This window comes from Leguminivora glycinivorella, chromosome 19 (genome assembly GCF_023078275.1).
Source record: "Leguminivora glycinivorella isolate SPB_JAAS2020 chromosome 19, LegGlyc_1.1, whole genome shotgun sequence".
NCBI lineage: Eukaryota > Metazoa > Arthropoda > Insecta > Lepidoptera > Tortricidae > Leguminivora > Leguminivora glycinivorella.
In genome coordinates this window covers 13,207,161-13,233,592 of record NC_062989.1, presented here as the reverse complement: position 1 = coordinate 13,233,592, position 26,432 = coordinate 13,207,161, and the positions used below count along the sequence as shown (strand labels likewise).

Genomic DNA, 26,432 nt, shown 5'->3' with positions numbered 1-26,432 from the left:
CAACTTTCGACTTTAAGGTTAGAGGTACACACATCATAAAAGCAGTGGCCTGTTCCACCACAGTGAAACGCCGTTCATTGCCTGTGCAACAAGGAATATTGACGCTAAATAACAATTTTATTTATCGACCCAGAAATAGGCGCAGAATTCAGTTCAGTTTTTTTTAAATTAAATGGCTTCAGTCCATAGGGACTATTCCGCCAGTGTCAAGGTAATGCGAGCTAAAAAATAATAAAAATTCAGTCGAATTGAGAACCTCCTCCTTTTTTTGAAGTCGGTTAAAAGTATTAATGGTTTTGTTACGGTAAGTACGACAGTGTACGGTGATTATTTCGAACTTGTAAATTGATAGCTAGATTTTACAAGAGCACGTAGACTACCAGCTGTTGACGACGAAAAATGTGGCTAAACGCGCTTCGAGATTAATTCTTCAACAGTTTCTCATTAGTTTACTGCATAATAAGCTATCGATATTACACTTAAACAATATTAATGAGAAAAAAAGGAATTATCAACGAGACCACTAAGATGGCGCTCGAACCGGAAGTCCAGGCACAGAATTGTCAGTGTCAATGTCACTGTGGTGAAATAGGTCACTGGTATACAATAATCAACCTAGTACCGTACACAAGATGGTATTTGTAATGAAGTGGTCTCTGGTGATACTGTGTGCGCTTAGCGTCGTGTGACGGGCTGCCAGTCATCACCGTCGGGGTCGCGGGCTGGAACAGAGAGAAATAGTCAATATGGTGGTTGAGTGGAGACAACAGCACAGACAACTGAACTAACAGAATTCGAATTTGTTTAAATATTGAAATTGTAATAGAATGGGGCTCTTTTTAGAGGTTTTATGCAGTATGATAAGTCTGTTAGTTTAGTTTTCTGTGGCAGAAGGAACAAAAAAGTAGACAAACACTTACTTTTGAATATCAAGCTTGTTTGTTTTTATTTTTAAATAAATACACTGTTTTGTTAATAGTCTGTATCGTTCATTTCAATTTTATGTACAACTTAATTTAAGAATCAATAGAGACATTTCAGTTAAAGTGTACTCACGTTTCTCCTCACGGCGCTGCGGCGGGCGTCTATCCCTGTCATCACGGTGGTCGCGGTCGTCACGCCGCGGTCCATCGCGGTCGTCACGCCTCGGCCCGTCACGGTCGTCTCGTCTCGGTCCGTCCCGCTCGTCGCGTCGCGGGCCGTCGTCGCGACGCGGCGGGTAGCGGTCTCCGCCGCGGTCACCACCGCGGTAACCGTCGCGGGGACCGTCGCGGTCGCGGGGCCCGTCGCGATCGCCGCGCGGAGCGTCACGATAACGGTCGTCGCGGGGCGGCACGTCTTTGGTGCGCCAGGCTGATGAGCGTTCCTGTAAAAAAAGGAAGCGTTAAAACTTTGCGCGTCGACCGTTTAATGAATTGACTCGAGAAGGACTTAATATCGAGACATGTAGCTGCAGCACTCAGAAATTCATATGCTTCGAATACGGTAACCATAAGTCATAACCTATATTGAAATTCAAAAATATTCTTCATTTAAATCGTCTACGATGTACAATTTTCATCTTATTTAGCCACTGACATACAAATGTGATAGTTAAGGTGGCTCGCTTTCCATACAAAAAACATCTACCATTTATTTAGTCACCGCACACCACAACTAAATAAAAATATGCGCATACATCTACTATACATTATCCATCGTCGCAGTATTGAACGAAATACATTGTTTCATACAGAAATCATGGACAAATCCATGTGAATTTTTTATTAATTTTACGAAAATGTGTGTGCCAAATTTTGTGTACAGACACAGAGTCGTCATATTTCGCGCATTTTTAGTTGACATTGTCATCAGTGACACTTGGCTCTTGACAAGTAATTATTTAAAGATATTGGTTTACTTAACTCAAGCAGACTCAGAAATAATGACGCATTTTGTCAATAAAGATACATATCGTGTATTTCGACACTGCTAGTGTAAATCGAAATGGCGTCTCGGTCAAATGCATTGACTATGAAACAGGAGATCTCGAGTTCGATTCCGGGCTCTTTTTTAATAATTTGAACTTTTTTTGGATTTATTAAGTTTTATTTTTATTTTTTAATAGAATAAATATTCTATTAAAAAAGACTCTTACTATATTTCTTTCCTATTTTTTATTTTCATACAAAAATACATTACAATCTTTATTATGTCTTTGTTGATAAAATAAAATATTACACGTCAGGTCAGGTACATAGGTCATAGTGTGGCATAGTATTAGTATTAGTAATGTGCTGACTTCCTTACATTTACTGAGCTAGTTGACCTATGTTATTGTTGTGTGAATGTTTTTCTTCAACAACTAAATAGTTATATATATGAATATGTATGTAGGTATGTGGGTAGCTTTTGCACATTGTAATTTTTCCTCAGTCACCCGCTGAGCTCAGAGACCACGAACGCTGTAGTGTTCGAAACGTCGGGATAAATTGTAAATTCATTATACACGATTTAATCCGTTTTCATAGTTTTTATTTCATGAGTAACTATCGCGGTAACTGAAGACAATATTAACTAAATGGTTACAAATAATAATTATCATCAATATAATCTGGTCCAGGCAGGCAATTATGGTCGCGCGATAAATGATAAAACATCTGGCCGTCCCTATAATCGCACTTACTAATAGTGCGACAGGGACGGCCTGATATTTTATCGTCTATCGCGCGACCATGCTTCCCGTGCTGTACTAGCTTTAGCCCGCGGCTTCGCTTGCGTTAGAAAGAGACAAAAGTAGCATATGTCACTCTCCATCCCTTCAACTATCTCCACTTAAAAAAAAAACATGTCAATCCGTCGCTCCGTTTGGCCGTGAAAGACGGACAAACAAACAAACACAAATTATCTTTGGTGAAACAACGAATTCTTCCACTTCAGATTGTAGAGTAACCAGCTTTTCCCATTTATAATAAACTAGCTTTTGACCGCGGCTTCGCTCGCGTAAGAAAGAGACAAAAAGTAGCCTATGTCACTCTCCATCCCTTCAACTAAATCCCCTTAAATAATCACGTCAATTCGTCGCTCCGGTTTTGCCGTGAAAGACGGACAAACAAACAGACACACACCCTTTCCCATTTGTAATATTAGTATGGATTTGACATTATTATTTATATTTAAATAATTATATATGTATAGCCCAATTTCGTCGGTAACAGCGTGTTATGTAATGGCGTCGTTGGGGAACAATCGTCTGTCACGCCGTGAAGGTGCGTTCGATTCCCAGGATTATATAAACTTTTTGTATTTTTTTGGATATAAATTTCGTTTTTTTTATTGACTGAGCAAGAATGGAGAGCCGAAGGTATCAATTTTGTCTTAGAGAACATATTGATTTTTTTATTGTCATTTTGATTTTCTATTTATTAAGTTGAGATATAAAACACAACTTTTAATACCCTCGCTAAATATAATATTTTATCGAAATCACTCCTTAGATAAAAAAAGTCCACTTGAGTTTTTAAAGCATTACGTTACTCAGTTAACTATTGCATTTTCATTTACTAATTTAAGATTTCAAAAGCGATTTGAATACCCTTGCTCCATCAAAAATAAACAATTAGAAAAAAAAATCATTCGGATCGTAGTTTAGAAAAAAATTTTTTTTAAAATATCAGATTAGGATAATTATGTTAGAAATTCTGAGTTCGACGAACAAAAAATAGTGTCACATAGTGTTGTGTTCCTGCCGGTGAGTAAGGCTGCCAGAGCTCAACGAGGGTGCGGGGTGCTGACGACGGGAGGACTTACGGAACTAATGTGTTCCGTCTATTGTCCTTTGAGTCGTCGGCAACCCAAACCCTCCTTTGAACTTGTACACTCCTTTTTGCTGTGCATACGCAGCAAAGGGGAGTGTACAAGTTTCTAATGGGGCGGCAACGCGCAAGCGACACTCTTCGAGTTGCAGGCGTCCATAGGTTACGGTGACCGCTTTCCATCAGGCGGACCGTATGCTTGTTTGCCACCGACGTAGTATTAAAAAAAAAGAGAAAAAGTCCTGGATTCGAACCCAGTACTTCCATGCAAATCATGCGATGGCACGTATTTACCGCAAGGCTATTTAAACAAGCTGTCGCCGCGTGAAATTATCGACTAGAAGGAATACAAAAACACTGTTTGTATGTGTGAGTGGTACTTAAAAATAGTGTAAAATAGTAAATTTATTTACATTAAGGGGATTAACGTTACAATGAGAAGTTGAATGTTTGTTGTAATACGTCAATTTTAATATTAAATGTTCGCGAAGCATAATTGAAAGTATATAAATGACTGTACGACTCCACAAAAAAAATAAGACTGGTAATTTGCAGACTAACGCCATCTAACGCAGCCTGAGCTTCGGGTAACCTAGGCGAGCCACCTTAACCATGATCGTTATGACGTCCACGTCACGCTCCTCATAAAGGACGTTTCCATTTTTAAAATTATTATTATCTTTTTTATTTAATTAATTGACGCTGAAAGCAAGTTCAATGTGTTTGTGACGTTTTTGTATAGTGTATAAAACTTACGGAAGGTGCCGGAGGTGGGTCGGCGGGTCCACGGCGCCAGCTGCCGCCGCCGTCGGCGCCGGGGCCGCTGGAGCGTCCACCGTAGCGAGGTCTGCGATAAACAAACTGTATTAGCACACACACGACTAGTCACTTAAACGAGCTTCAGTAAGAATCCCACCACGAATAATATCTGGTCAGCAATAAGAGGCAATGCTATATGATCCATTACGCAGAAAAAGTATACACTGTATACAGAGTTGAGTACCTCGAGTCAAACAATTTTGGTGTCGCTCGAAGCGTTCGATAAAAAGCGAGAGGAAAGGAGTAAGGCGTCACGGCTGTCCCGCGGTTCTGAGCAGTTGAACGCCAAGCGCCTTCATCGCGGAGACCACACTCAGCTGGAAGATTAATCTTACCTGTCTCGCTCCGGTTCCCTAGCGTCTCTGGAGTCCCTCGAGTCGCGAGTGTCCCGTGCGTCACGCGGGTCCCTGGCGTCACGGGTGTCGCGAGCTGAACGCCACGCGCCTTCGTCGCGCGGGGGACCACGCTCGTCGCGCGGGGGACCACGCTCGTCGCGCGGGGGACCACGCTCATCGCGCGGGGGACCACGCTCATCGCGCGGGGGACCACGCTCGTCGCGCGGGGGACCACGCTCGTCGCGCGGGGGACCGCGCTCGTCGCGTCTGTGGAAGAAAAAGACAGTGTGAGGATGGAAACATATATTATTTGACGGGCACGCAAGTTAACCAGAGAGTTAACAGTGTTTCGTATGGTCGGATATTTGGAAAATTATAAGACAGGAGTAGCTTTACAAAATAGCGTTGTGGAGGCATTCTAGTCATAAATAATATAATTTACTAGCTTTTGACCGCGGCTTTGCTCGCATTAAATTCAAAAATTGCAGAGTGCTCCATACAAACTTCTACCCCCCCATTTTAGGAAAGTGAGGGGTTGGAAAGAGACAAAAAGTAGTCTATGACTATGTCACTCTAAATCCCTTCAACTATCTACAATGGATATTTATTTTTTATTTTTTTTATTTTTATTTTTATTTCAAATATGTTACACAGTATGACAGTAAAAACCAAAGCACTGAGTAACTAAAAATACATAAGAGCAAAAAAAATAAACACATAAAAGTAAGAAACGTCATCTAGATTTAGGTGACAACGTAACGTCGAGGCTTCGTTGCGTCGTCTGTCCGGGCGTACAATTCGGCAGGTTGCCCCGGAACCGTCGAAAGACTACACCCTTCGGCCAGAAGTCTGCACTCGCGATGGTGTCCTGCAGCGGCCGCGGCACGCGCACAACAAACGAGCTGAAGTGCACGTAGCGGCGCGACTGCAGCTGCTGCACCCTCAGCGTGAAGCCAGTCTTCCGGCGAACGTACTCCACCACTTCGTCGGCCACGGCGGAGTAATGCAGGCGAGACACGTAGAGCGGCTTACTTGGTGTGGCGACCCGAAGACCAGAATTAACCGGATCCGCAGTGCCACTCACAGTCTTACGAGGCGCCCTACGCGCCTTGCTTTTCCTTTCCACCATAAATATGTTAACAGTAAGATTTTTTTCTCAAACATGCAATGAAATATTTTCTTTACGTTCCTTAAAATGGGCTGGGAAGTATCGCTTTTTGGGCGCAACAACTCGAGAGGACTGTAAAGGGATTTCATATTATTTTTTAGGCCTAGGCCTGCAAAGTAACTTTTTTTTATAAAATATTGTCCTTTAGAGCATTTTTTTTTATTTCATTGTATGTTTGAGAAAATCACTATACATGCCTCGGCGTGAAAACGGATTCCCGGCCTCGTATCCCTATCCGGCCGGAAATCCTCATTTTCCCGGCCTCTGATGTAATGTACTATTTTGCCAAGAGTAGGTTATCTAATATTGTGTAACGAAAGTGTACTTTAAAAATAAGATTGTTACCTGTCTCTGTCGTCCCTGGCTGGTGGTGGGCGTTCATCGCGACGCCGCTCGGGAGAGCGTGGTCGCTCGTCGCGAGGGCCGCCTTCGCGCACGCGTGCTGGAACAAATATCGACACTTAGAATGTTTTACATTCACTTGGTCAGGGTTTAGGAAACTACAAAAGCGTTATAAAAAATAAGAATAATGAAAATTAGCCGGGTCTACACAAAGCGAAGCCATGTGCTCAAGCGGCAAACGTTGAGTGTAGACGTGCTTCGGCAGGCAGGCAGGTATGTTTTGCTTGGACGAGTAACCTGCCTTGGGCGAGGCAGGTTTACACTGAACATTTGAGAGCCAATGCCTCGTGAAGTGACTCGCCCTGAGTGGACCTAGCTATTTGATAGTAACGCAATTTTCCTAACTTTGTGATGATAAATTTTAAAGATTCGTACCAAGTGAAATTCGTCAAGGATCCCGTCAATGTTTCTATTAGAAATAAATTAAATGGATGCGGATAATAGATAATGGTATCGCACTGTCCCTGAAGGATTGTACAACACTGTGGTGTTATTTTATCACACAGACAAAGCTCACCCGGTCTCTACGTTTCAGCCTCCTTCTAATCTTTACTGTCTTCCTTGGTCCTCCGTGCACTTTCCTTATCCTCTAGTTAGTTACCTGTCCCCCGGGGCGATACCTCAGGAACTATAAAGGCTTGGCCAAACACAGGGCGCGACGCAGCGCCGCGGTCGCGCATCGCGACCGTAGCATGTGCTAACAGGTTAGCGACGTCAAACAGACTGCGTCCCGCCGGCATCGCGCCCGGCTTCTGTCGCGCTCCGCGCCGCGCAGCCCCTTGTGTCCACGCGGCACGCTGCGCCGCGCTCACTCACACATTCAAGGAATAAGCGACCCTCCGCGGGCGCATGGTGTAGACGCCCGCATTGCGCCGCGCCCGCGTCGCGTTCGCGATGAGGGCGTGTTGAGAGCGCGAGGCCGTCGTGATCCGCGCGCGCCCTGTTTGAACAGTCATCGCGTCGGCATCACGCGGCGCGGACGCCCCGCCTTATAACAGTGAGTGCACTAACCCGGTCGCCACGGCTCAGCCTTCTTGTCGTCCTTGGCGTCTCCCTTGCTCCTCCAGGCGCTGTCCTTGTCCTCCGGTTTCCCGTCCCTGTCCCGCGGCACGGGGTCTCCGCGGCGCCAGGAGGAGGAGGAGGCGGCGGCGGCGGCGCGCTGCTCCTCGAGGCGGCGCTGCACCTCGGCCTCCTTGGCGCGCGCCTTGGCTTCCACGCGGGCTAGGTACTCTTGGTGCTCCCTGGGAAAAATAAATACGTTTCATTGCTATATAGATTACGAAATGCGAAATGCCTGCTAAGCCGCGGTCCCGGGTTCGAATCCCGGTAAGGGCATTTATTTGTGTGATGAGCACAGATATTTGTTCCCGAGTCATGGACGTTTTCTATGTATATAAAGTAAATACATACTTTACTATCTACCTAGTCTAGCCATAAGTTCTGTTACAAATGAAAATAAACATATTTTTAAAATACTGTAATTTATTTACCACAAGTAAATGTTTATTTGTAGGTAAGTTAATAAGGTTTCTAAACAATATATTTTTTATTCAAAATGCCCGCCTTTAGCTATAATACATGCCCTCAAACGATCCGGCCACTCGTCTATAGATTTACGCACTGTCTCCATTGGAAAATTTGCCACTGCTACCTTCAAAGATTTTTTTAGAGAATCGATATTGGTATGGCGTTTAGAGCAGACCATGTCCTCTAACACTGACCACAATTTATAGTCCAGGGGATTTAAGTCGGGACTAGAAGAGGGCCAATCATCTGCCTTGATGAAGTCCAGAACATTCCTTTGCAGCCAAATCTGGGTGGTGCGAGCTTTATGACCCGGGGCTGAGTCCTGTTGAAAGGTCCAGTGCACATTTTTAAACATTGTATCGTTGAGTGGTTTAACTACTGTTTCTAAAACCGTATCCTGATACACTTTAGCTGAAATTTTTACTCCTTTTTCGCAAAAATGGATCTCAGAGACGCCTTGATACGACACACCCCACCAAACCATGACGTAAGCTGGATGATGACCTCGCTGAACCCTTCCAACTATCTCTTTAGCTTCTCGAGAGTTGTGTGCGTATACTTGAGACTATACACCATACCAATATCGAGTCTCTAAAAAAATCTTTGAAGGTAGCAGTGGCAAATTTTCCAATGGAGACAGTGCGTAAATCTATAGACGAGTGGCCGGATCGTTTGAGGGCATGTATTAAAGCTAAAGGCGGGCATTTTGAATAAAAAATATATTGTTTAGAAACCTTATTAACTTACCTACAAATAAACATTTACTTGTGGTACAGGTCAATTCACAAGAGCTGGCACGAATGGAACGAATGTTTGAATGAAAATATGCATGTGTGTGACAGATTAACCAATAAAATGGTGGCTCTTGACAGTTACGACTGTATACCAATACAGGTGTCACTCACACAATCAAAGTTTCGTTCGTTCCATTCGTGCCAGCTCTTGTGAATTGACCTGTAAATAAATTACATTATTTTAAAAATATGTTTATTTTCATTTGTAACAGAACTTATGGCTAGACTAGGTATTTAAGTATGTATATCGTCGCTTAGCACCCATAGCACAAGCTTTGCTTAGTTTGGGGCTAAGTTGATCTGTGTAAGGTGTCCCCAATAAAAAATTTAAATAAAAAAAATAATATCAAACAAACTGACAACCAAAATATTCCAAAGCATAGTTAGTTACCTCTCCTCCTTCTCCTTGCGTTCTCGGGCGGCGGCTTGCTCCTCCGCCAGTTTCCTCTCCTTCTCCTCTCGCTCCTTGCGCTCCTCTTCCTCCTTGATGCGGCGTGCTTCTTCAGCTGCGCGCTCTTCGGCGCGACGCTTTTCTGCCAGCCACTATGAGAAAAAATTTGATTTAGTTCAATAAATATTTCAGTGTAATGAAACATATAATTTAAAACAAAAACACAATTAAAGCCAGAAATATTTAAAAGAAATGTTAACACACGAAGCTTTCACAGTAGCCCTGTCGCTATGAAATTATTTATAATGCCGTATCGGTGCCACGAAATCAGTGGACACCTGGATGGACATGTTACACGTAGTGTGTTTGCTATACTGACAGGGTCGCCATGGACGCTCTCAGATACCAACTAACCGCGAGGGTCTTGAGACGCTACTAGCATTCAAACACGTTGTTTAATCCATACTAATATTATAAATGGGAAAGTGTATGCGTCTGTTTGTTTGTCCGTCTTTCACGGCAAAAGGGATCGACGAATTGACGTGATTTTTTTAAGTGGTGATATTTGAAGGGATGGAGTGCCATAGGCTACTTTTTGGCTCTTTCTAACGCGAGCGAAGCCGCGGGCAAAAGCTAGTAGAGTTATAAAAGGACTAGCCTCCTGCCGACGCTGCTCAACCCTATGCTGGGCACAATCCGCTCGCTTCATAGCGCGCTCAGGAGCCAAATAGCGAGGCCGCTGTTGATGCGCGTTGCCTCGCTCGTCTGTCTAAACTCGTGACTGTCACCAATTGTTTCCTCCGTAGAGTTAAACTCACCTCCTGCCGGCGCTGTTCGGCCCTCTGTTGAGCCCTCTCCGCGCGCCTCTTAGCGCGTTCAGCCGCCAGCTTGTCAGCGAAGGCCTTAAGACGTTGTTGATGAGCGGCGCCGCGCTCAGCAGACAGGCGTGAGATGAACTCGTCGCGATGAACATGCATGCGGGACATACGCTCGGCAGTAGCTACATCGCGAGTGCGGGCCTCTGTAAAGAACATGGGAAGTTATACTCTGTCAACCAAGTCTGTCACTAAATAAGAACAGAGAAAACTATATGCATCCTTTTCTTTAGGGTGCTAGAGAAAAGGATACCTATAGTTTTCTTAGTTCTTATTTACTGACAGACTTGTTTGACAGAATATAGAAGGAAGGTCTATCACTAACTGGAAGACCGAAGATCTGCAATTCGAGTCGTGGACATATTCTGGCATATTTTTCAGTAATTCGTATTATAAGCTATTCTGCGTTGGTCAAGGAAAAAAATGTGCAAGCTAAAATTAACACAGAACGCTAAAAAACGTGCTGTCGCGTCTAGCCGACATAATGCTTTGCCTCCGAGGCCTACCATTGCGTAACAATGAAAACATTAGCAATGGGATTTAATTCGGAGGCCAAAATAAGTAGAAACACATTATTACAAAAATTCGCTGTATAAAAACAACATCCAACACCAAACACCAAAGGAATTTTTTACATAGTCGTAATAATTGAAATTTTATAGTGCCAAAAAATTGCCAATAGTCATAAAGCATGACCAGAAATATATGACTATATTGTCAAGAGGGCGCTGTTATGCTCATGTATGGGGCTAACCTAACCTAACCACAAAATTAAAATTTAAAAAAACCCCCGACCGCGACATAGTAGACCGATTTTCAAGAAACATGGCTAAGAACACTCCCGACTAACTCAGCTTTCGAACAAAAAAAACTAAATCTAAATCGGTTGATCCGTTCGGGAGCTACGATGCCATAGACAGGCACACACACAGACAGACAGACAGACACGTCAAACGTATAACACTCCGTCGTTTTTGCGTCGGGGGTTAAATAGTTCTTATGAAATTCCGCAACATGGTATGGCGCGTGTTGACTTGAAGAGTTGACCCCAGCTCCTGCATAGAAACTTGTAGATAGATAGATAGATAGATAGATAGAATACTCTTTATTGGCACACCTCAGCAAAAGATACAGTGGAGACAAAACAAATGATTATAAAAAAACCGGCCAAGTGCGAGTCGGGCTCGCGCACAAAGGGTTCCGTAGCAGCAAATATAATAAACTTATTATGGTTAAATCAACCTATCTCAAAAACTATAAGAGATACTTTGATCAAACCAAAAATCGTTGAAAGAGTTAATTAGCATGCATCACCTCTATTTTTTTTAGAATTTTATACCCCGTAGTTATAAAAATAGAGGGGGGGGGACATACTTTTTACGACTTTGAGAGCTGATATCTCAAAAACCGTTCACTTTAAGAAAAATGTTTTTTAGAAAACTTTATATCATTTTAAAAGACCTTTCCATTGATACCCCACACGGGTATGTACATCGAAAAAAAAATTTTCATCCCTCAGTTACATGTATGGGGGGCCCCACCCCCAATTCTTTTTTTTACTATTTAGTGTCATAATTTTGTAGCGGTTCATACAACACATATTCCCATCAAATTTCATCACTGTAGTACTTATAGTTTCCGAGTAAATCGGCTGTGACAGACGGACAGACGGACAGACGGACAGACGGACATGACGAAACTATAAGGGTTCCGTTTTTGCCATTTTGGCTACGGAACCCTAAAAAAAAGAAGTATACATCATAGTAGTTGTATGAAGTTTACATCAGCTAATTAGATATATTGAAATTATAATGCCTACTTACCGATAAGTTGTTGGATGCGTTCCTTCTCCTGTTGCTCCCAGAAGGCCTTGTCCTGGACTTGTTTCTCTTCCAGACTCTTCTGGAGCAGAGGGATCTCCTCCAGGCGTTTGGCCCGCTCGAAGTAGTCCACCTATTACGATAGAAAAGGTTAAAAAACTGTGTAGATTCAAGTCTGAGACTGGACTGGATAAGTGCCAAACATGAAAATGGGTGAACTTTTGTACTGCCATCACAGCACAGAGCCATTTCTTTTACGTTTCACGCTAGACAGTATTTTTTCATTTCCATTTCAATCAATATTTTGAGCAAAAAACATTGTGCAAGCGTAAATTAACACAGAGCGCTTATACGGCGCCCTGTCGCGTCTAGCCGACAATATGCTGTGCCTCCGAGGCCTACCATTAGGTAACAACGGTGACATTACTAATGGGATTTATTTCGGAGGCAATAAGACACACGTCCTAAATCTATGCTGATAGTAACTACTGACGGTCACAAAGCTAAGGTGCCTAGTAGAGGTGACTAGGGTTAATGCACGAAAAAGTAACGTGAGTCACAATTTCACTGATTGTTTATTTGAACTACAGCTGCAAATGAAAAGATGTATGCATATATCGGGAAATTAACACTTACATACATACATACAATCACGCCTGTATCCCATAAAGGGGTAGGCAGAACACATGAAACTACTAAAGCTTCAATGCCACTCTTGGCAAATAAGGTGTTGAAAGAAAACGAAACAGTGACATTTAGTGAAAGTAACACTTATTTAGAGATAGACTATTACTTGAACTCGCATCGTGAATAAATGGAACATGCCATAAAATCGTGACTCATGTTACTCTTGCCGCGGATTGACCCATTATCCTTTGCGATGTACGTTGCCAACTGTCGAACTGAACACAACAATTTTTTCATCATCTTAGTGCAAATTGTCGTCCTGGCTAAGCACCATGAAGAGTTTTAACCCTTAACCACTGACGTTCGTCGTCAAGGTAGAACTGACGTCGCGTTAACGGTCACATTCGCGCATCATACAAACGTCAGTGGTTACCGGTTAGTGCTGAACAATTGACCGTAATAGGCGAGACGACTAAAAAAAACTAATTAGTCCGTCAGTTAGATTATCAAAAAATTTCAGACACTTATTTTTTCTTTTATCTCGTAAACGAAAAATGACGACGGTAGTGTATTGAAGTTTCGCGTGACGTCACGCCTAGGTACAATTTTTACTTAGAAGTGACGTCACAAGCCCCCACTCCGGAACTTTGATGCTCTATATCTTTGTATTTTTTCATTAATTAAGAAAGCGAAAAATATGTGTTCAGTATTTTTGGACGATTTAACTGACGGACTAAACAAAATGCCATATTTTTTTATGTAGCCGTCATCCTTTTTTAGAACAGGGTAGTAATTGTAGTTACCTTCTTCTCTTGAGACTTGAGTCTGGCCTGCAGCTCTCGGCGCTCCTTCATCAACTCTTCAGCTTCACGCTGGGCGATGGCTTCGGCGTCCATTTTCTTCAGCACCTGATTTGAAACGTATCATCGTTAATACATTTTACTAATTATATATTTTTGCTACAATTAGAAGTTGGGTTGACAAACATATGAAGTAATAATTTATATTTGTGCAGGCATAAATTAACACAGAGCGCTTATACTGCGCCCTGTCGCGTCTAGCCGACAATATGATGTTCCTCCGAGGCCTACCATTAGGTAACAACGGTGACATTACTAATGGGATTTATTTCGGAGGCAATATTGCAAGAGCTACTTCAATGGTTGTGAGATCTTTAGCGACTTTTTCATTTCATTTTATTTATTTATTTATTCCTTATATTAACACCAGTGACAGTTTACAAAGTTAGTTACTTAATTACACTGCTGCTACTTAGCGTGTCAAATTAACTCAGTAAAATCCACTGAGTTGTCCATCTTTATTCGCAGCTTGCAGCTTTCGGGCGTCAATTTTTGTAAGTTTAAGTCAACAAAAACATAAAAAATGCCTCGTTACGTGATATTTAATTGCAACGACACAAAAATTATGAACACTCAAGGGCCTGAGACATATTTAAAATCACAGGCAAGTAACAACTTCAGTACAAAATCTGACATGCTCGGCCCACAGAATAGAAGAAACAAGTTCAACTATTTGTATAGCACAAATAGTTGAACTTGTTTCTTCTATTCTGTGGGCTCAAGGCTCGGTCTTGAAAGTCCTACGTATCTAAGGGAGTATTATTTCTTGTCTTTCACTTTCACTGTGTGTATATGTTGTGTGTGTGTGTGTGTGTGTTTACCTCTTCATCCAGCTTGGACAGCACGCGTTTGCCAACATCGCTCTGAGAGATATGAGCGATCCTCTCGCGCAGATGTCGCTCGCGCACGGCGGCCATTTCTGAGGCATGGCGACGCTTCTCTCGTTCCTCGCGTTCGGCTTCCTGGCGACGCGCCTCGGCCGCGGCGGCGATGCGGAGCTGCTCTTCTTGACGCCTGAACAATAAAGAGTTATTAGTTATATTTTTAACTCAAGTCACCGTCATGTCTGGGTTTCAGTATTATAAGAACTTGAAGAGAGAAGGGACGATAATAGAATTGCAATTTTATACAGAATCATCATCGTCCTTGCGTTATCCCGGCATTTGCCACGTCTCATGAGAGCCTGGGGTCCGCTGGGACGAATCCCAAGATTTGGAGTGGGCACTAGTTATACTAAAGCGCTGGTGCTCGGCGTGCTCGTGCCCGTGCTAGTGCACGTGTTCTGTAGCGGCACTGTACCTAAGCTCCTCCTCCTCGCGCACGGTGTTGAGCCGCTCGATGTACTCCTTGCGCTCCTCGATGATCTTGTGCCGCTGCAGCACGCGCTGGTGCTCGGCGTGCTTGTGCTCGTGGTAGTGCTGCACCATGTGCGCGCGCGCTCGCTCGCGCTCGGCTCGCCGGCGAGCGGGGAACAGGGTTTGCACGGCGCGGGAAAGGACTTCGGCGGCGCGGACTAGTTGCTCGCGGACCTGGAAGATTACAAGGTTGTAGGAATACTGATAAAAACTTGAGGCTTTTAAAATTAACAGTGGTTCTTTTAGGCATCCACTCAATAGATGAAATGCGAATGAAGTCACTTGTTGGCCCTGATTTACGAAATTTTCAGTTAGTATTGTCCATGTAAGGCTTCAAGTTTTATTACTGGCCACTCAGTATCTCTCTAAAAATATTTGTTTCCCAGCAGATTTAGAACAACCTTCCTTTAGGTCGCAAACAAATTGACACTTTCTATTCACATGTTGGTGTTTTAAGAACTAAGATAGGCCTTGTTACTGACAGAATTTAAGCTAATGTTTTAAAAAATTCCTCGAATGATTTCTGGTTATCTTATCAACATTGACTGGTTCTTCTATAGTTGGTTAGGTTGTTTACGGACCTCCTCAGCGGGTGTGGCCTGCAGGATGGCGCCGCCGCAGGCCTCATCAGCGGCGGAGCACCACTCACCGCCACCGGCCTCCACGCCGAAGTGCACGCACCTGAACAACAACATTGTTACTAGATAATCGCCATTTTTGTTCTAGAGCACTATTGTCTAAATGGTAGAAATACAACGGATGTTCTATATGTTACAAACAAAGCCTACAAAGGTAAGTTAGAATACTAACTTGTTGGCGTGGTCGACGCGGATCTGCATGTCGTTGTGGCGCACGCAGTCCACCAGGAGACGCTCCAGGTGGAACAGGTCGTCGGTGGCAGCCAGCTGCAGCAGGCGCGGGAACTGCACGCATGCGTAGCACTGGGCCACCTGGCGCACGAGGCGGACGAGGGCCACGTCGTTTAGGGCGTTTGTGTATTGGACCAGGGGGGAGTCTGTTGGGAGTGAAATATGATTATAATCTAGCAAATATTATTGTTAATGAATTCAAGTTACGATGTTTATCAACTGTAAGGATCAACCTCTACGCGAAAAGATGTCACGTATCGTATGCGATACGTTTAAATTATTACATTAAAACGGGACTTAATAGCGTAAAATTTACGTTTATATTTAACCCGACGTTTCGACGTTCCGGTGATTAGCAAGTGTAAACGTGAGAAAATTTCCGGTCACATACCACTGGATATCGTGAGTGTTGTATGCAGGCAAAGTGGCAACCCTAGCGTAAAAGTGACAATCAAGTGCGGGTAGTTCGAAAAATTCGTATAGCTAGAAGATGTTGATACAACTCCCAGCCAGTCTACCCATGACCACGGACGTAATGTCACGTCCGAAACGTCGGATTAAATATAAACCTAAGTTTTATGCGATTAAGTTTTAATTTATTAATATGAGTGGCGATACGTTTTGTTATACAATTTGTCATGTAAACAATGACTCAACGTTTTACGAGATGAAGATGCTGCAGTTATTAAATAAAAAAAATAACCTTCAAATATTTCACAATAATAATAAAAAATACCTTTTACAAAGTTAATCAAGCATCTATTTTAAAGTCTGGTGTTACTTACTGGGTTCTTCCTGCAGGGCCTTGATGACTCCCTTGACGTTGTGGCAGATGGTCAGAGGGTCGAACTCCACCTCGAGCCAGGCGTACAGCTGCTGCAGCTGCGGAGACGCCAGGCCCACCACGTTGAGACGGACCACATCTGAAAACAATATACAATTAGATAATGACTTAAATAAGATAATACAAAGACCTATATAACTTCGTATAGACAGATAAAGTCTAAGAAAAAAACGTACCCCAAAACCATACAGAAAAAGGTACGGTGAGCTAGATGGCGATACACCTTTAGGGTACGCTCGGCTAGATGGCGCTAATATTAATATTTGTCATTTTAAAACATATCAAGCTAAGAATATGGGCCAAATTGTCAAAACTGAGGTTCAAAAGTTTTAAGCCTGTGTCGAGAGATGGCAGTCTATGCACTGTGATTACACATTTTACTTTGACAGTAACTCTCTTTAATACTCTATCCTCCTTGGATAATAGTACATTACGATACAAGTGCGTAAAAAAGGAGTTCGAAACGAGTGGCGATAAATTAAAACACGACCGAAGGGAGTGTTTTAAATCGACACGAGTTACGAATGTGGCGCTGAGCCTTCTCAACGGGGCTCTTGTCAGTCTCCACGAAGCGGTCGAACTCCGGGTGCAGTGATAGCAGCGGCAGACAATATGGCAACCAGTTCTTTATAAAACAGCAATATTAACCTTTAAGCAGGCTGGTCCTGGTGGGTGGTTGAGCAAGACCGAGCAACACAGCCAGGCGCTGAGCCTTCTCAACGGGGCTCTTGTCAGTCTCCACGAAGCGCTCGAACTCCGGGTGCAGTGATAGCAGCGGCAGACAATATGGCAACCAGTGCTTTATAAAACAGCAATATTAACCTTTAAGCAGGCTGGTCCTGGTGGGCGGTTGAGCAAGACCGAGCAACACAGCCAGGCGCTGAGCCTTCTCAACGGGGCTCTTGTCAGTCTCCACGAAGCGGTCGAACTCCGGGTGCAGTGAGGGCAGCGGCACAGACAGTACGGCGACGAGCACGCGGCACGCCATTCTGGTAAACAAACAGGTTATGTTTAATATTTGTTGATATATGACAAGGGTAACTACTTAAGAAACGCCTGAATTAAGCAGAACGCGTGCTGAATTCCAAAATCCGCAAAGCACAGATTTAGACCCTGATGATGAAGATATGTATAAACTCTAAGAGTCTCAAGACTTCATAGATTTTCAATTAAATCTGGAAACCATGAAACTTGAGAAGAAATTGTCCTGCCAATGCACTACCACGTCCAATCCTCCATCGGCCACGAGGGGGTTATTTAAAACATGTTACAGGTTGTTCAACCATTTCTATCATATGACTATTAAAAACATGAAAGTACTTTTGTACTATCTACTAGGGTGGATCAAAAAAACACTTTTTTGGAATTAGTAAACCTAATAGTTATCAATCAATGACCCTTTGTCTATGAAGCCTTTGTGCAAAATTTCAGCTTTTTTAATCAACATCTTCAGCCCCCGCATTAGGTTTGAAATTTTGAAAATCTCATACAAACCTGAAAATTCAACTTTCAGATAAAAAAAAAATTCGGTTGTATTATGTTAAGTATATGTTATTGATACATATGAATATAATAAACTACCAAAAGTTGCGAATATAGCATCAAAAATCGCCAAAGTTCGCCTAGTTTCAGTACATTTGCCGAAATAGCCGCTAAAATACCGAAAATTTGCGATTTTTAACGCTATTTTCGCAACTTTTGGTAGTTTCTTGTAATAATATGGATCAATAATGTATACTGAACATAATACAGCCGAAATTTTTTTTTGATCTGAAAGTTGAATTTTCAGGTTTGTATGAGATTTTCAATATTTCAAACCTGATGCGGGGGCTGAAGATGTTGAATAAAAAAGCTGAAATTTTGCACAAAGGCTTCATAGACTAAGGGTCATTGATTGATAACTATTAGGTTTGCTAATTCCAAAAAAGTGTTTTTTTGATCCACCCTACTATCTACACACAGGCGACGCACGTCGTAAGACGCGGAACGGACACCAGCGCTGCGTGCCTAAGTGTAATTTAAAAAACGCTGCAAGCGACGCTGCGCCACTCCGCTGACACCGCGCCCCTAGGCGGCGCGTCTTATGTACTTCCTATACAAAATGTACTGAGAAGACGTTTTTTAAATTACACTCAAGCAACGCGGAGCAAGCGTCCGAGCCACGCCCCACGTCGCCCGTGTGTATTTTATGCCTGAAAGGATCTGCTTTCTCAGCTACCCTCTGCTTTTGAGATGTACTCACTTCTGCAGCTCCTCCTGGGTGATGTTCTTCTTCATCTCCCGAGACAGCTGGAACAGCTTCAGCAGGGCTGCAGCGTGGAACAGGCAGTGGCCGGCCTTCCAGAAGACCAGGGCGAGCTTGCCGTAGTAGTTGGCCATGGTCTTGGCCACAGGCGTCTTCTTGGACATGTTCATGAGGCTGTGGATGTCTTCAATGGCCTTGTAGGCTTCCTGTTAAAAATGTATAAGATTAATTCTACTATACGTATTTCAATGACTTACTAGAACATGATGTTCAATAAGGGTTCTTAATATTTCTCTGGCAAGACTATTGGGACATGTTTGGACACTTTATTGAGCCGTTTTGACTATAATAACTTAATGACGTGATTCTAAGCTATAAAAACATGTTCTATTTAGTATGTGTACATTTTTTATATTAGCCTATATTAGTGTCCCACTGCTGGGCAAAAAATTGTTACTAAATTAGCTGGGGCTAGAACTATCAGACACTATAAGACATATTGGAGCAGCCAAAGTTCTCTCACAAAATCCCACTGCGCGGCGAGTCGCCGAGTCACCTGAGCAACCGGCGACCAAGTGCGTAATCACTAATTTAAAACCATAGAGAGTCACAGTTGCCGGCGACTCTAGTTGCCGACGACAAGACGGCAGTGCTTAATGGCTCCTATTGTCAAAATGTGTGTGTTTCAGATATTTTTGAGCACCTTGACAGTCCTATTGTATACAACAGTGACTATAGATACAAAAAAGTAATAATAACACTTATAACTCTTGTATAGTATAGTCAATAAGTATAACTTGCCTGCCACAGCTCCATCTGAATAGCGCTGTCCAGCTGGAACAATCTAGTCTCAAGATTGAGTTGCTGCGTCTCCGGCTTGGAGATGCTCACGTTGCCAGTTTGTACCTGCAAATATGTAAATTTTTAGACTTTGTACACTAGTACCAATTTGTTTACAGAATAGGATTCAATGTAGACCAGTTTTTATAAATACATAATTAATTATTTATTTTTAATATTCATTTGTATATTAAAATTTAATTAAATGCTTAGCCTCTTCTCAAGTAATTATTTCATACATAACAACTTGACTCTTTTCTCTGATTTACGATTGATTTGTGCAGGCATAAATTAACACAGAACGCAAGTGCAGCGCCCTGTCGCGTCTAGCCGACAGTATAATGTGCCTCCGAGGCCTACCATCTCGCAACAACGGGAACATTACGAATGGGATTTATTTCGGAGGCATGCTGCAATGCAACTGCATGTACTTAGGGAATCTACCTTAACTAAAGAAGAAGCAGTGGATGCAAAAATGCTAAGGCTGGTTTTAGTGTCACGCGGACCGACCGTTCGAAGCTTAAGTTCAGGGAGCGTTTTAGAGTAAAGCTGACTGGTCAGCGCGGGCGCCAACGTCAACTTCATACAAATTGGCCGTGCGGATCGCTCCATGCCCTGTCAATCCGCGTGAGATTAAAACCAGCTTTAGACTATGAAGAAGATGTGTAATACTCGCAGATCATCAAGAGCCTAATACATAGTCAGGGACCAAACGACCTCTTTTACAAAAAGTCGTCGACATCTCTTCTAAATACCTAAAACAGGTATGGATGTGTTCCTCGTTATCTCCAGATTACGAATTGACCTGTTTTAGTTTAAGGAGGGGGGGACGGGTTGAGAAAAAGGGGGAGAAAGATGGCGGCCGACCATCATAGATATTTATTCACATCTCGAGTCCTATGGCACCAATCTGTTCGTGCAAGGTGTCGTTTGAAAGCTTATTAAACCTACTTTAATTGTTTTTAAACAACTATACTCATAAAAGTAACCGTTTACAAAATATTTGAAAATATGTGTTTTTTTATCGCGCATTAATTGCACAAGTACTAGAAAAAATGCGTCTAACTCAATAAACAATAACTTTACCGCAATTGATGTTATTATAAAATTTTCGCGTCTATTCATGCTCTTTCTAAAAATATAAGTTTCATTGGTATATGATAATATATAACCATGTAATTACGAATTTGGTTTAGCAGGAGTCACTCTGCCCGGTCGCAGAAATGGGCGCTGACCGTAGTAAAGTATTCAATATTTTTGAGGTCCTATTTTACGGATCCATATGCGAGAGGTATCGTTTCAAAGCTAATTAAACCTACTATATTTTTTTATAAATAACTATAATCATAAAGGTAACTGTTTAGAAAATATTTGAAAATATGTGTTTTATAGACCATGAGTCGCACAAGTACCTACTGGTAAAAAATGCTTCTTAATCAATAAACAACAACTTTCCGGAATTGATGTTAGTATAAGATTTACGCGGAATTTCGTGTGCTTTCTAATAACATAAGTTTTATTGGTGTATGATATTATATAACCAAGTAATTACAAATATGGTTAAGTAGGGGCCACAGCGCCCGGCCACGTATGGATGCTGACCGTCACCAAATTTTCTATATTTTTCAGATCCTATTTTATTTAACAGGAATACTTTTGAAAGCATATTATGCGTACTATCATTGGTTCTCAATAATTTTAGTTGTAACTGTAGTAGCTAACAAAATATTTGAAAATATGCATTGGAACCGATGTGAGTAAAACATGCTTCTAGCTCAATGAATTATATTTTTTCCGCAATTGATATTAATAACAAAATAAACGGCGAAATGTATGACCTTTTCAAAGAATAAGTTTTGTCAGTATTGCATAAAGAATTAATGTTAATTTATCCATCATACTCACTGCGTACCGTCATATACATGGATGACCATTTTCGTTGCCGTTTTCATAATTTTTAAGATTGTATCTTGGTGCATGACCAATAAACAATAACTTTACCGCAAATAATGTTATGATAAGATTTACAGGACATTTCATATGCTTTCTAAAGATATAAGTTTTATTGATGTATGATATTATACAACCAAGTAATTACGAATTTGGTTTAGCAGGTGTCACTGCACCCCCGTGACGTAAATAGGTGCTAACCGTCGCCTAATTTTATGTATTTCTCAGATCCTATTTTAGCGATCAATTTGTGAGAGGTATCATTTGAAAGCATATTATGCGTACTATCGTTACTTTTTAATAATTTTAGTCGTAATTGTAGAAGTTTACAAAATATTTGACAATATGTGTATTTTTACTGTATATGAATAGCATTCGCACTGATACGAGTGAAACATGCTTCTAGCTCAATAAATTATATTTTTCCGCAATTGATATAATAACGAAATGAACCGCAAAATGTATGGCCTTTACAAAAAATGAGTTTTGTTAAATTTGCTTAAACAATTAATGTTAATTTGTCCACTATACCCACTGCGCACGGTCAATCGTCATATAAACGGATGTCCACCGCCGTTGCCTTAATTTCTTCATCATTTTACAGATTTTATTTTACTGATCCATTAAGTATATAAGTAAATTCGATACGTGATAGATTATATTTATTATGAATATACGATTAGTGAAATAAAATCTGAAAAATCATGAAAAAAGGCAACGACGGTGGACATCCATTTATATGATGGTGCGCAGTAGGTGAGCTGAACAAATTCAAATTAATTGTTTATGCAATACAAACCAAACTTATTTTTTGTGTAAGTCATACATTTTCCGTTTATTTTGTTATTATTTCAATTGCGGAAAACTATAATTTATTGAGCTAGAAGCGTGTCTTATCAATGCCAATGCTATTCATGCACAGTAAAATACACATATTACTAATCAAATATTTTGTAAACTTCTACAGTTTCGACTTGAAATATTAGAAATAAAGATAGTACGCATAATATGCTTTCAAATGATACCTCTCACAAATTTATCAGTAAAATAGGATCTGAGTAACGTAGAAAATTTGGCGACGTCAGTCAGCACCCAATATCGTGACAGGGCGCAGTGACACCTGCTAAACCAAATTCGTAATTACTTGGTCATATATTATCATATATATTTTTAGAAAGCGCATGAAATTTCGCGTAAATTTTATAATAACATTAATTGCGGTAAAGTTATGGTTTATTAAGTTAGAAGCATTTTTTATCTGTATATGTGCAACTCGTGCTCGAAAAAAAAACTCATGTTTTCAAATATCTTGTAAACAGCTACCTTTATAACTATAGTTATTCAAAAATAATTATAGTAGGTTTAATTTGCTTTCAAATGATACCTCTTACATATGGATCCGTAAAATAAGAACTTAAAAATATTGATTACTTTACTACGGTCAGCGCTCATTTTTATGCGACCGGCGGAGTGACCACTACGAAACAAAATTCGTAATTTAATGGTTATATTATCACTTACCAATAAAACTTATATTTTTAGAAAGCTCATGAATAGTCGCGTAAATTTTATAATAACATCAATTGCGGTAACGTTATTGTTTATTGACTTAAAAGCATTTTTTACCAGTACTTGTGCGATTCATGCTCGATAAAAAACACATATTTTCAAATATTATGTAAACAGCTACCTTTAGTACTATAGTTATGTGTAAACAATTATAGTAGGTTTAATTATCTTTCAAACGATACCTCTCACATATGGATCCGTAAAATAAGACCTCAAAAATATTGAATACTTTACTACGGTCAGCGCCCGTTTATGCGACCTAGAGGATAACCCCTGCCAAACAAAATTCTTAATTATATGGTTATATATTATCATATACCAATGAAACTTATATTTTTAGAAAGAGCATGAATAGACGCGAAAATTTTATAATAACATCAATTGCGGTAAAGTTATTGTTTATTGAGTTAGACGCATTTTTTACTAGTACTTGTGCAATTCATGCGCGATAAAAAAACACATATTTTCAAATATTTCCTAAACGGTTACTTTTATGAGCATAGTTATTTAAAAACAATTAAAGTAGGTTTAATAAGCTTTCAAATGACACATCGCACGAACAGATTGGTGCCATAGGACTCGAGATGTGAATAAATATCTATGATGGTCGGTCGCCATCTTTCCCCCCCTTTTTCTCGACCCGTCCCCCCCTCCTTAAACTAAAACAGGTCAATTCGTAATCTGGAGAGAACGAGGAACATATCCATACCTGTTTTAGGTATTTAGAAGAGATGTCGACGAAAATCGTGAAGGAGACGACTTGTGGCCAAATTGGCTCTAGACTAACACTTTTAGGTGATAGTTCAAGAACAGAATCTAGGTTGTAAAGGGCCTATGCTTCTTTGCAGGGCCAACAATTCTATATAAATATACTTGTAAAATGTTTTACTTTTACCAATAAAGAAACTGAAAACTGAACTGAACTTACAGTGGGCTTGCAGATATCCTCCAAATGCTTCCTCAGCTTGTCACAGAGCTTCCTGAACTCAGTCTTACGCGAGTACTTCAGGCAGAACTGGAACGCCATGCGAGCGATGTCGTGGTACAGGGTCTCCACATGCGCGTTCGTGCGGAGCAGCTCCAAGCATTGGCAGTAGGACTCCCAGAGGAATTTCACCTGGGGAATGACATTTATATTAGAAGTTGCAGTGACATATATAATAAAGCAAGAAACAACTTTCTCTTATATCTATTCTAAGCTTCTCTTGCCCCTACAACTTTGTTTTGATCTACAAAAGTAATTTTAAAACTATTTAATTATTTATTGTATCTGTGTTAATATGTATTTGTATACATACTTGAAAACTGATAATTCTGCATCAAGTAGATGACAATAATCTATATTTTATAAACTTCATTGTAAGTAGAAATGGAGTATTTTTGGACCATTGTCCAAAATGAAGTTATTTTCAAAAGCAATTTCTTTCAACTTTTGTGCAGTCTATAAAATGACACATTATTTTGTGCAGACTCAATAAACACAGAACACAATACAATGATGCATTCTGCCTATATAGTCCATATTGCTGTGCCTCTGAGGCCTACCATCTCTTAACAATGGAATTATTAGAAATGGGATTTATTTCAGAGGCATTTTTATAGAACCAACATAACTAGCAGATAAGTCCAAAAATTTGCAGCATGAAGCAATAAGTGATAAGTCTATAAGCAACAGTGGCGGAGCGTTGATACAACTCGATTCCCAACGGGTTCCCTAAAATTCTCTAGTATCTGTAGAAGTCCATACAAAACAAATTCCAAACACCCCTCCGGCTTTACCAACGAAAATTTTCACGCCCCGCCACTGATAAGCAATATCTGTCCCCATCGGGATGTTATGTTTGTCTCTAGTATAGAATCTTATCTCATATTTTAGAACTCAGAAATGTTTTATAATGATTGAGAGATTAATATGGATGGATCCTTAGTAGGAATCAATCATAAGATTGTCTCAAGTAAAGTTTGGTTCGTCCACTTAACTATACAATTTATATAATATTCTCTTCTGTTACCGCGATAGTTACTCAAACATTCCATAGTTTTATTTCATATACAATTTATAATTTCCAAATGCCTACCCATGGAGTAAGTATAGTCCTGTCAGATCTGTCCTGTGCATCCTCCCCGGACACAGCACTCAGCAGGATGCTCTCAGGCGTAGCGAGGTTGTCCAGGTCATCTGTGTCAATGACCGCTTGTGTGGATTGGGCCCGGGCGGCCTCCGTTCTCTCTTCTGCCATTCGTAAATAGCCTCTGGGGATGTACAATTATTGTGTTAAGTGTTTTGAAGTACAATGCAATGTATTGCAGATAGACAAATGGTGAAAACGAAGTAAAATACTTTGTGCATTGCAGCAGCTTTTGTACTTTTTGTGATATTACTGGATTTTAAATAAATGAATTAACGTTTACTGCTGTGCAATAAAGTAAGAAAGAGCAAAATTGTTGGTGAATGAGTAATAATTACAAAAACATTTATGAAACAACATAACAAATGTTATGTTGTGCACAAAAATAGTAAACAAATAGCCGTGTTGAATACAGATTTATCTGTTAATGAACTGAATTTATGTAATAGGGGAAATTGGATAGCACTTAAGTATTCACCTGTGCAGTTCATGTATTATTCATTGAATACATTCCATATTTACAAAGGGTCTAAAACTCTAATACAAACAGGAAAAATATTATAAAAAAAGAACCATACTAATTTTAGGTATGACCATCTGGTAGCTCACCTAATGACTTGCTCCAAAGACCCAACGTTCACCGACTGGAACATGTTCCGGTATTGGAAGAGCCCCTCCTTCGCGATGTGAGACTTGCGGAGGTCCACGCACAGCTCCAGATACTTGAACATGATCGGTTCCAGCACCGACTCCGACCAGTTGTAAGCCCATTTCTTGTTGCGGAACACCTCTTGTAAGGTGTCCAGCGCCCGAGCGGGCTTGTTCAGGTCCATAAACTCTGGGAGACGAGACGCGGAAGGAAGACATTTTTAGTTTGGTTATGTTAATAATTATTTCAAAACAAATCCCTAATCAAGCAAAAACGATATATATTTTGCTTTTAGAGTTCCCGCATATAACGAATTGTGCAGATTTGGCTGATTGGGTGGGTCTGTTACGAAATAAAGGTCAGAGATATAACGTGCAACGTGGTAAGATTGCATGAAACATTAACTCACCATTGGCCCGTTTGAGGGCATTTTCCGGTCTTTGACCGTATCGCGCCATGGTTTACACTGCACTTTTCACTTCATTAACACAATTTTGGGACGTTTCGTCTTGGTAAAAGGGAATAATTCGTAAATTATTCCTTTCCAAGTCACCGGCCTGACAGGCTGCA

At 41.0% G+C, this 26,432-nt stretch overlaps 1 protein-coding gene across 1 annotated transcript; it reads right to left on the bottom strand.

Moving 5' to 3' along the window:
- Positions 1-241: 241 nt before the first annotated feature.
- Positions 242-26,432, bottom strand: LOC125236638 (eukaryotic translation initiation factor 3 subunit A-like). Its single transcript, XM_048143516.1, has 22 exons — positions 26,272-26,432; positions 25,823-26,051; positions 25,163-25,337; positions 24,013-24,201; positions 19,527-19,631; positions 18,723-18,931; positions 17,303-17,469; positions 16,422-16,559; positions 15,578-15,782; positions 15,349-15,448; positions 14,712-14,941; positions 14,234-14,426; positions 13,356-13,460; positions 11,929-12,058; positions 10,049-10,251; positions 9,231-9,382; positions 7,530-7,759; positions 6,462-6,558; positions 4,949-5,215; positions 4,551-4,641; positions 1,057-1,366; positions 242-722 (listed from the first exon to the last, which is right to left on the bottom strand). The coding sequence occupies exons 1-22, from the start codon at positions 26,318-26,320 to the stop codon at positions 676-678; spliced, it is 3,621 nt and encodes a 1,206-aa protein (XP_047999473.1). The 5' UTR covers positions 26,321-26,432; the 3' UTR covers positions 242-675.

Coding starts and splice junctions, on each gene's coding strand:
- LOC125236638 (XM_048143516.1), bottom strand. CDS start 26,320: ATGGCGCGATACGGTCAAAGACCGGAAAATGCCCTCAAACGGGCCAAT. Junction 24,202..25,162: donor GGACTATACTTACTCCATGG/GTAGGCATTTGG, acceptor GTCATTCCCCAG/GTGAAATTCCTCTGGGAGTC. Junction 723..1,056: donor GCAGCGCCGTGAGGAGAAAC/GTGAGTACACTT, acceptor TCTCTGTTCCAG/CCCGCGACCCCGACGGTGAT.